The following is a 12160-nucleotide window of genomic DNA, read 5'->3' on the forward strand; positions in this document are numbered from 1 at the left end:
CAGTTCTGTTAAATATGTGGCATTTTCTTGCTCATCATGTGAGAATTACTGTTCTGCTTCTCGCCATGCTGTTGATTCAAAAACAAGGTTGGAACTCAAATGTGGCTCAGCCAGTCAGATGATGAAGTCAACTGCTTATTAAGTTATTGTTAATGTGTTGCTATGTAGTGCTGCTGTGTTATACAGTAAATAAAAAAAAAACATCAAAAAGTCCTTCCAGTCAGTAGTTGGAATGAAACAGCAGCAGAATTGTTAATCAATACTTCACAGTAACATCAATTAAAAGAATAAACAAATAAGTAACCCTTGTTTGGAAACATTTAAATGTTAAGGGTTCAAACCCAATAGTTTCTGCAAACCGTTTAGGGAAAATCTTAAAGTTCTCTGTTTGTTTTATAGTTTACACTCTAAACTACTAATGGATAGAGCCACGGGACAGCTGTTTTGTGCACTAAAATTAGTTCCCCACCCAGGTCATCAGGTCTGCAGCATTTCTTTGAAAATGTTTCCTCAGTTCCAGTTATCCAGTTGAACACAGTATGCTAATATGCCAGTTTAAGATATCTTTGCGATGATGAATATACAGTAGGCCGTTACTTAGCCATGAATATACTTTAATGTGAATTGTTTGCTTTGTGATCAATGCATTCTTAGCGTGAGGTAAAAAAAAGCCCACACTGGCAGTAAAGGCTTCTACTTTGTTATCCCAAAATTGTATCACTAAAGGCAAATTGAGGAGCAGCATTCCAGAACATTGTTGCAGTTTAAGACCTCCCTGAAGTTAAAGATTCAAACTTCTCATTGGTTTTTATCTTATGGCTGTAAACTTGTCATCACACTTTATTTCTAAAAGGGTCACATGGGAGAAAAAAAAAGAAACTGATGTATTTTTGATTGACTGTACATACACATATGATCAAGCCTTCACAGTAACTTGTTTATTAACTCCTACATTTACAAAAAAAATGACTTGACAAATCAACTGTGTGCTTTACCCATGAAACCAAATTGGAAAAATATGTATGATTGGTGGTGTTTGATTATACTGCTTTTAAGATTTGTGATGACACGCAGTAATATTTTTTGTACTGGAAGTTCTAGCATAAAACAGACTGCATGTCATTTGTTGTGATATAATGTTTCCTTCGGTAAATTAACAATCAAAGCTATGAAATAAAAAAGGGTTTAAGAGTCAAACAACAGGAAAGGACGGTACTGTCTTGTTAATCATGGCAGCTTGGGACCCCATAAATTGTTTGTTTTAAATTTCACTAATGGACAATATAGCATGTGAAATAACACAGCAGTTATCATTTTACACATTTATTTGATATTATAATGACTGATAAAGATATATGCATGTTGCATGCATGCTGCATGACAAAATCAAGGTCTATTAAACATCAACTGTAGATATGAATAGAGATTGTACATTTCAAACTGCAAGCCTCCAATGATGCAAAGGTAATATCCATGGTTTCCTTTAACTTTGCTGGGACTTTGCCCCTCCCAAAACAGCTGCTACATAGACAGCTGCATTAAGTAAGTTGGTCTAGTCAAGACTACAGCAGTGGTTTGGTAGCCATGTTGATAGCCACTTAGGTTTTTTAAAGGTTAAGTCAAGTCAAGTCATTTTTATTTGTATAGCCCTAAATCACGAAGCGTCTCAAAGGACTTCACAGATTATTACACTATATTACACAGACTATTTTTCAGAATATCATTATACATTCCCCTGCCCTGGAGCCGACGAGAAGAGTAGGTTATTCGTATGCTATAGTAGAAGTGAGTTTTAAGCTTAGATTTAAACATTTCCACTGAGGTTGTGTCAACCAACTGTAACCCAGGGTATAGCCCGGCTTCCCATAGCACACTTTCTATAGTCGTATCTTAGGAAACTCTTATGGGCCCAACCGTGCAAGTACACGTCTGAATTCTGGAAAGTGATTAATCAATTACTGACTATTGACCAAGTTTCCAATCTTCGTTTAACCCCTTAATGTTCCTGTAAAATTGCCTAAAATCCCATACACAAGACATACACATAGTAAATTTAATGCTGTTCTTGAACCGTTGAATATGGACAGTTTTGGTCTCATTTGGAAGGTAACACTCTGAAGGTTTGTCCCAAACTGAATTAACCACTGCTAGTGCTGCTAACATTTGGTCATCTGATTTTGGAAAACACATAAATGGAAAGTTTTTATTCTTGCCCTAAAAATGTTTGCAATCAAATGGCTGCAGTTGAGTGTAGCATGAGCATCTTTGTTGGAAAACAGGTGAAACAGTAGCTTGAAGCCTTACCTGGTACCTTGTCAAATTTCATCACAGTCTGAAAAACATTTTTAGCTGTTTCAAGAAAGTGGTCATTTGGAGAAAACATGGTTACAGCTATTAAAACGCAACTGTGTATTTTACTTTGACCATTTTTTTAGACATTTTGAAAGAGTTGTAAATGTTGACTTCTCTTTCTAGAGTGCGTAAAAATGGACCTCTAGTTGCATTTACGCACTTTTTATTTTTGGCTCTGATTTCAATGCCAGTAACATTGCGTTAAATTACTTTGGAAATTCAATTGGCTAACCAATTTGTCAATCCACATTTGGATTGGTCACTAATGGCAAAAGATTTCTGAAGCCAAATGGGTCACGACAATTTTTCTATACGGGCCCTCATAGGTTGTCACAGGCTACGGACCCTGAAAAAGGCTTACCATTGGTCAAGAGTCCTGTCAATCAAAAGGTCAGAGGCTAACTGCTATATTTGAAATCATCTGACGAGTCTGTTTAGTTTTATAGGGCAGTTATGGAGCAAAATAGACTGATTACAACAAGGATCGTGAATCGTTGCAGTAATGATTTTAGACGGATTTTTATTTTAATCTGTTGGCATTATCATGTGTTTTGGAGTAAATATTTTACACAGTTGTATTCACTGGACTCTCATGAATGTAACCACACCATATTGGCTGGGAATCATGTCATGAGTAGAATTTCACAGCACTTTAGGGTGAATTATACTGGCTTTCTAGTTTTGGGGTATTAAGTTCCAGACTGGTCATAATTTTTCTGTGATGGGTATATTTTGAATTGAAATTTTTTTGAAATGAAATAATATATTGAAGTATTTTGAATAAAAGAGTTTAAGCTTTCCTATGATATGCGGAATGATGTATTTAAGTGACTGGTGACATCTTGAAGACATGACTTAGCTCATTAAAAGCCTGATGGCCTGCCGGTGGGCTGTCTGACCATTTAAAGGTCAATGAGTGAATCAATTATTTGTTTGTCTTTTTCTTGGATTTTTTTTTCAATTTTGCAATGTCTAATAAAGTGACCTTGTTAGGTTTTCTTTAATTGTTTTTTAGTGTTATTGGACAAACATAAATAGTATGGATATTAATGGAAATCTGCCTATGTAGTAATGTTACCTTTGGCTAAAAAAAAATGGAAGGTGAGTGCAATATAAGAGTAGTACAGAGTGAGAAGTAAAGTTGTCGTTAGGGCATGACTGATGTTGGCGTTGGGAAAATATGAATTTGTAATGTGCACTGGACACACATCACCTTTCTTCAACCATGACTGGCAGGATGCCCTTAGGCAAGTCTGTGGTTGTACCAAGCGTCTACTTGATGTGAATACGTGGGTGTTGGGAACCTTCGCTCCATTTGCGGCTACGCTCCCAAGGCTGTAAAGTAGTCCTCTGTCAGTTCACAGATCGAATTAAATCTTTGCAGTATGCTGTGAAATAATACATTGTACTTAAGCTGTTCCTCTACACATACTAAAGTTAATGGCATGAAGTTTTTGTCTGAGCTTCTGCGTACTGATAATGGATGTTTAATTTTTGCCCATTAAAAGTTATGTTTTGCATCTTTGAAATTTACTCATGCGTTTCTTTGCACCATTGCAGATAACTTTTCAGCAGCTATTAACTTTTTCTTTGTTGAAAGTTTGTTTTTAATTTGACATGTGGAATTGAGGGGTGGGCTCTGCAGTTATCGTGAAGAAAGCTGCCAAGTAAAGCCTTCAGAAATGCTGCTATGAAATCAAGCTGTTTTTTTGTGGGTGGAGTAATGATTGGTTATAAATCACCAACTGAGTGCCAATTGTAAAGCATGTAATTTACTCTCAAAAATATGTACACATAGCTACAGTCAGTAAAAGGAAGGACATATTCACAAAAGGAAAGGGCTCTGAGAAATTGATTCATAAAATAAGATTGAACTCTGCCTAATCTGACACATATTTTAAATGGTTCAAATAGCACACTTATGAAAGAAACCCTCACATCTTTGAAAACAAACACAAAGCTGACTTTTCTAAAAGCCTTTTGACTCATGGGCCAGTGCATGACAGGGTTTATTACAGAACAGAGCGTTACACTTCAATATCCAGGGATTATCATATGTAAAGCGATTTGGAACAAGGATAAGATATATCCTTAGGGTGTGTATGTCCACAGTCTAAGTGAACAACGCACACCAGACAGTCAGTGCTATCTTTTTCATGTCACAGCAAATAGCATTACGTTGACTAAGGCTAGGTTCACACTGCTGGAAAATCTGATTTTTTTTTGCACAAACGCGACCTAAATCAGATTTTTTTAAGTCTGTCTGAACGGGACATAGCAGATTTCTTTTCACACCAGGCCCTGGCAACTTTCACATGTGCTCCTAAATCAGATACATCTGTGATCTTTTGGAATGCCACTGCTGTGTGAACGGTCAAGACTCATTCATGCAAAATTCACGTCATCGATGGGTGACAGACTTCACTATTCGGTGTTCAACAAGGCAGGAGAAGGCGGAGAAAAAAACAACCATGGCGGACAAAAACACGGAGAGCATTCATTAAAGGAAAAGCAAGGTTTTGGATTTAATTCATTTCAAGGGGACATCTCTGTTCATACTCTGATAGCACAATGAATTTAAAATTGCTTGATACACCCCACCGTTAGCATCCATGATTACTTCCCCAAACACTGAGCCGTTGCATGTGACATCACGTGTCCTCTTCTGCGTATAAGAAACTCTTGTGGCGTTCACGCGATCATCACTTAGCCGTCACATGTTTTTGGAAATGTAAACCACCTCACAGAAACATCGGATTTCACCAGAAAATCGGAATTAAGCATTATGCTCTTCAGTGTGGGCAGAGTCCAAGGGTCAGCCTTTTTGTCTGCCTTTCATGTGAGTAACTTTACCCAATAAACCTGATGCTTTACTTCACATGTGTGTTATTTTGCAGTCAAATTATTCTGAAATTAAATCGCTGCATGGCATGTTGCCATAGTATTACATTGCCAACATTACTCATGATGTGAGTCGATAGGTACATGATTGACATGATTTCCCTTTTATTATATACAAACATTCTGTCAACAGAAAGCTCTGAAGACTTCAGGATTTCAATTAGTGAAGGAGCAAGTAAACAATTGGGAATTATGAACTTCTGTCACAGATTTCTTTACAGGTACTTATTTGCTTTTGGTTTTGAGTAATGTCTGGCAGACAGTCAAGAAATAATCTAAAATGGCCTTTTATTCATATGGATGAAATGATCTTTTTTTGCTGTTTTAAAACCCTCCGTATTTTCCGGACAATAAAGTGCACCCAGAACCCCAAATTGTCCAGAAATTTGAATGCGTGTTTTATAATCCGGTGTGCCTTACATGTGGACGAAATTTAAAAAAAAAACGCTGTAGCGTATTAATGCAACTATTGACCAGTTTATTGCCGACCACAATTGCATAAAAATAGTGGTGACGGGGGTCACACCGGATAGCAAAGGTGAGAGCACCAAATCCTAATCACCATGCCCCAGGGATATGAAAGGTTGTTCACAATTTCACAACTTTGGATGCAACAGGAATCGAAATCGGACCGTGGCGGCAGAGGACAGGTCTTATCTCATTATCACACTAATTCTAGTCACAGTACCAGATATGTTTGAGAAATGAGAAAACTGTATGAAAATTTGTTTCACGTTTTCTCGGTTCAAACTTAGAATTGTAAGTGTCAAACGTTTTATATACGTGCGACCCTTTCATTAGTTGTGCCTTATAATCCAGTGTGTCTTATAGTTTTAAACATTGCCTGTATGTTGGTGTGCATGTTTGTGTAAGTGCCATCATTATCAAATGACTTAAGTCCGGTAGGTTGGTTACTGTGTGTGGTGAATGTGCTGGGTGATGGACAAGGGGGTGGTCAGAGGACAGGACCTCACTAAAAGGAGTGGCTGTTAACCCTTGACCTCGCTGGTTAAGCCTGCAGGGTGGTAGTGGTTTAGGCAGTGGGCGTGCAGGCGATAGGTGGGGGCTGCACCCTGATGTCTGCCTGGTTCAGGGGCACAGCGGCAGGCAAAAAAGGGCAGCAAGGTGTCTAATCTGTTTTTTGTCTGTGAGGCGGTTTCACCTCCCCCGCTATCCTTCTGAGAGAAGCATTTGAGAGACAGGACAATGTCAAAGGGAAGTGTCTTATTTTATGAGCCATTTAAAAGGGATGGTAGTCATCCCACAAAGCAAAGCTGTAGTAGTGGAGTGCTGATGAATGCCACGGCACACAGTCACGTTTGTTTACAAGGTGCCGTTCCCTTGTTTTGACCACCATAAATGGGTATTTCCCTCTTCAGAGTGACACCTCAACAAAGTTTTCTCTCTGTGTCTTGTCGCGTCTTTGAGGACTTGAGAAGCTGTTGTGCACACGAGGCCCCTAAAAGGATAATTCAGTTCACCCAAAACAAAGACTATTCATGTCTGTGACTGAGGGGTAGGTTGTTGTAAATAAGTAATTGCAATATTAACTTAGTTTCTGTTAGTTTTTTACAAAAATTCATTTCAATCAGTTTTTTTAAATTTGGACTTTTAGATTTTAGAATTGTAAAGTGATTAGCTCCTCTGAATAATCTCCTGAGGTTTACCGGATAAGCAGGGGACAAAGATGAAAACGTGAATAGTGGCCAAGAAGAGGAAAATAGCAAAACTTAAAATGTGGCAGCTTCAAACAACAACAATAATTTTAGACCTTGTGATTGTAATGATTGGCCATACAACTTTGTTTAAATGACCTGTGGTGTTTTTACTGAAATTACTCCTGCTACCTTGACAGTTTAAAACAGAAGACTAAAGTACAGTTTGATCATTTTAACGCAATGTCCATTGTTCATAAATCTGTCATTTTTAACCAAGGGCATGGTTTCAAAATAATAGGGCATCTAGTTTATTTTGTAAGTATTAAGGCAGCAAACATGATTCTATAAAATCGACTGTCAACAAATTTCATCATTAAGCCGTTGCTGTGCATTGTATGCGTCACTCAGCATGTTAATTCAAAGCAAATAAGAGTGCATTACATTTCATTGTGAAATAAAAGTGTAGTTGGGCTGTTAAGAGGACATGCTTGTATTAACACTTTGATTCAGCAGAGGGCGACTAAAGATCACATTTCGTTGCAGACATCCTTTTGATCCAGCGATAAACTCGTAGAAGCACCTAGGTCTTGCAAAGTGTGGTAAGAAATTGATTTTGATGCGCGAGGTCTTCTTGATCCGACAAAGTACTCGCATTCTCTTCCGTTGTTGCCTTTCTATTTTTGGACCTAATGAAAAAAGTTTGTATCATATTTGCAGAGCATTTCATTTGTATGTATTTTTGTATATTGTTCATATATTATTATTATTATTATAATCTATTTGACAAACACTGAGATTTTTTGTTTTTGTATTATACTATAGAATATTTGTTTCCGTAGTCCAGTGGTTAACACGTTCGCCTAACACACGAAAGGTCCCTAGTTCGATGCCGGGTGGAAAGGGATGGGCGCCACCAGGGCTATACTTGCCAAAAACACACCACAGAAAATGGTGCCTCTATGTCCCTAGTGGCATCCAACCAACGAACTACAGTATAGAATATGTTTTTGTTTTGTGCACTATTTTTGTAATAAATGTAAGTTTGCCTAAATGTTAATAATGAGCACACGAGTGTTATGGACTTGTTGCACTCACCATATTGTGCCTCAGCCTTCGTTTCTTTTGTGTGTGTTTTGCTAAGAAGGCAAGAATTGGGCTGCCAAAGTATGCATGAGCTAACAACCTTAAGTTTTTCGAGACTTGACTCTTTGAGCTAACAATACAACATTTGTGCGGACATTCCTTCGAAATATCGGCCATCTCACTTTATTTGTGTACTTTGGTAACTAGGGCTATTTTCCATGTGGATATAGCCCTTCTGAGTGCTGTGCGGTGTGGCCCTTGCTTAAGGGTGGGGGCCGAGTTTAGAGAGTGTGTGTGTGTTGGTGTGTGTACCCAGTGCCTCCAATCATGCCTGTACAAAGAGCCATGTGTTGAGCGCTGATGTGTGAATATGTTTAAGTTGGAGCTGCCAGCGCGTGTACATGTGAACGTGCATGTGTAAATGAACGGGGCCTGCTACGGTGGACAAGGGCTGAAGAGCGATGAGTTTGGGGAAAGGACTGGGAGAGAAGTCACTAGAGGATTATTTGGACTTGATCCCAGACAGAGGGTCCAGTATATGACGCCAGGGCGCAGCCATCTTTTGTAAGCAATTATTACTACTCCTGTGCTTATCATAAAATATTGTATTTTAGACCTCTTTTTCTAATCTTTTTTGCCACACAGTAAATTTGGGTGGAATTCCGGTACTATACTTCAACAATCCCAGACTTTTTTTTTTTTTAATCTGAATCGCCACGATAGAATGTTTGATTTCATGGTTTATTGAAATGTTGTAAATAGGCACTTTTTGTATTTTACCGTATTTTCGGTTCTATGAGGCGCACTGGGTTATAAAGCGCACCTCCCAGTCTTTTTTTGTTTATTGTTCATAAATAAGGCCAGGTACGGGTGCTTGACATTTTTTAATATTATTGTTGTGTTTTCAAGGATTGTAGAGCGCTTGAATTTTGAATGAAGTGCTTGGAATTGCTTGAAATTGTTGCCATATGTTTAACAAGTCTGCCTGAAACGATGATTAAACGCGGCTAGCATTCGTTTGTACTGTATGTCATTGTCCTATGAATCGTCATTACCCCCTATGCGTCGCGCTCAAGATGACAAGTGCATGCTATACCTAAACAGGGCACTACGACATCTGTATTGATAATAACAAGAATAATAATGGCACGACAAGAGGATGTACTCTTTGGTGTTTCTAATGATTCATCTGACTTTGCGTTTATTATATACTGTATGATATAACAGAATACCAGTTATCCGAGCAGCCTATCCTATATTGCATCCTAACCCTTTACAATTACTACTTTGAATTTCCTTCTAAGCTTAAAATTTCGGCGCTTATTCCTTTGATTTTCTTGCTCAGCTAGGATAACAGTAAACTAACGTTCGGTAAAAGCATTTCACATTGAAAGGGCCTGCATTCATTTGTTGGGTTATCTGTTTCTTAAATTGGGTGCAACTAGTGAAGTATTCCCAGGATCTTTTTTTTTTTTTTTTGCCTCGATTACAGCTTAGGATATAGAGCTAAGTTGTGTTCTAGGTCTGTTATTAGGATGGACCAATTGCTCGGAGTCAGGACAGCAGTGTTTGGGTCAATCCTGTAAGACACAGGCGTCAAACACATGGCCCTGTTTGAAATGGTCTGAAAATCTGAATACGGTACATTGTCATTTGTATATGTATTTCTAGAAGAATCACTTAATAAGATAATAGAAAAGGTGCTTTACAAAAGCTAAGATGCCAAAAATAGTTGTGCACTTGCAAAATTAAATGACATTTTTTAGGTTAAAACTTTTCCTTCTGACAGTCGCAAAAACCTTTGCAGGCACCTCGATTTGGAATAAAAATAAACATACCATGCCCTGAAAGTTTACCCATGTTCCATATTTAAAATAAAAAAACAACCTGAAAAAAACATGTTATTTGCTCCTGTGATACCTTTACATCCATTCGTATTTTGAAATCATGTCAACTTATCTTTGACAGGCTTGACAGTTAGTATCAAGGTATTTGAATCTGAATCGCCACGATAGAATGTTTGATTTCATGGTTTATTGAAATGTTGTAAATAGGCACTTGGGAGTAATCCACATTGACATGCACTTTGCTGAATCTCTTAGCCATTAAACGGATTAGGAGTTAATCCTGTCATTTTAGAATTAGAAAAGGAGAGTAAGGAGAGTTATATGGCAATTAGCTGTCAACAATGGCTGCAGGGTGACAGGATAAGTTGCGTGGCACATGTAATTAATACTTGGATGCAACATTTATGGCAACAAAGCTATTTTTGATGTGCTCGATGATTACATTGGGTAATTGCAACTCCATAAGGGTATTTACTGTATCAGTTACTTCAGTAAATACACTTGTATAACAATAACGCTGAGGATTATAATTTGTGAAATACTACTTTCATGATATAATTTTAAAATAAAATTAATGACAAATTACGCAGTGGGTACAACACAATAATGTTTAGGACAGGAGTCTCCAACATGGTGCCCACAAGCACCAGGTATTCCGTGGACAGGTTCTGAAAATAGCTCAACAGTGATGCATTGTGATTTTGTCGGAAATTGATTTCTAACAGGCGTGATGTTTTTATTAGTTGACTGAGCCTATTTGTAACTGTTCTTCTAGTAAGTACAACCTGTTTATAACATATTAACATCATTATGATAAAATAATGTTGTTGTTTTAGAAATGAATATCAAACTGGTCGCCCTTCGGGCCAATCAGTAACTAAGAGTAGCTCTCGGCTTCATAAAAGTTAGTGATGCCTGGTTAAGAGTGTAACATTGACAAGTTGATGGTTGTGATTTTGGCACAAGAATGCATCCAATTCAAACGGATGAAAGATTCCTGTGGAAAATCTGACTTTTTAGCTCATTACATTGATTAGTCACTGGTAGACGACCACACTGTGCTTAAGCAGTCCAGGGTATTGATGAACCGAGTTCCCTAGTGTGGAAGATGACAATAAAAACTGCTTTCCCTATAATATTTAAATGGATGGGAATTATTCTTTCGCAATAAAAGATTCCAGTTTTCTTCCATTCCTGCACTAAGGATTCTGTTGAAGTTTGGAGAATCCGTGTAATAGTTGGATTTACCACAAATTGACTAGTCATGCCTAGAGAGGCACATGTGATATAATAAATTATCTACTGTTTTTCTACTGACCTCTTTGAACTGCAGTTCACCAAAAATATTTGTGGTGTGAGAAGATATTATAACAGATTTGAACAATTCAGGTCCAATAGACTGACTTTGGCGTAAGATTATTTTAGTCAAATGAGAGTTAATGAAGAACTTTACTTGCTGGCTGGTTCTGAATACTGTTGCCATTATTATGATCTCCATTGTGCAACTTATGTTTGTTTTCTGCTATTGTGACTCATAATTCTTATTTTTTATTCTTTGTTTCAGGAGCGTCACTAAAGGTCTGTCCGCAGGGTTACTCCTGCTGCACTGTGGAGATGGAGGAAAAGCTAAGCCAGCAGAGTCACTACGATATCAAAGCTCCTGTCTCCAGGCTTAGCACCAATCTTCAGTCCACGTTTAGACAGAGGCACGAGCACTTTGACCGTAAGCAAGCACACACAACTTTCATGCTAAAGCATATTTTGTTGCAAATGTATTCCCCTAATACCAGCAGTAGCACACATGTTGCATGATTTTTTTGCCCCGAGTAGAGACAGTTGACTGTCCAATGGCCCGTCCACCTGTCTCTCAACATCCTTCCCTCGAGAGACGCATACTCCCAGACAGACCACACACACACACACACACACACACACACACACACCTTCAGATTTGAGCTTCTTCATACACATATGTTCGTACATATGTGTATGCCAGTAAATAGTGAGATCAGATTTCACTTGTGGATGGCAAAAGCACATGGGAACATGCAACATTGTGGAATTACACAGAAATTGGAACATTTTTGTCTGTTATAATGTTCTATTAAGCCACCGCCGCTGTTCTCATAAGTGGACTAAGTACATAAAAGCTTGATGGTGGTTATTAAGCTTATAAAGCCGGGGTCGAGAACCTTTTTTGGCAAAAAAAAAAAAAAGCAAAATATATGTTCTTTTTGATAGCCACCCTGTATATTTCAGGACAAAATTATAAAAAAACCCACCAAACTAAAAAAAGCTAATTCTCCAGCACATTTTATT

General features: G+C 37.9%; 1 protein-coding gene across 1 annotated transcript in view; it reads left to right on the forward strand.

Annotated features, from left to right (window-relative positions):
* The window catches only part of gpc4 (glypican 4), a 46153-nt gene that overhangs the window by 17021 nt on the left and 16972 nt on the right, over positions 1-12160 (forward strand). The window contains exon 2 of the mRNA XM_088344467.1: positions 11406-11564. Coding sequence (XP_088200593.1) covers positions 11406-11564 — 159 coding nt within the window. The remainder of the gene's footprint in view (positions 1-11405; positions 11565-12160) is intronic.

Source organism: Urocampus carinirostris, chromosome 9 (assembly GCF_059441175.1).
Source record: "Urocampus carinirostris isolate Australia breed hairy pipefish chromosome 9, RoL_Ucar_1.0, whole genome shotgun sequence".
Classification (NCBI taxonomy): domain Eukaryota; kingdom Metazoa; phylum Chordata; class Actinopteri; order Syngnathiformes; family Syngnathidae; genus Urocampus; species Urocampus carinirostris.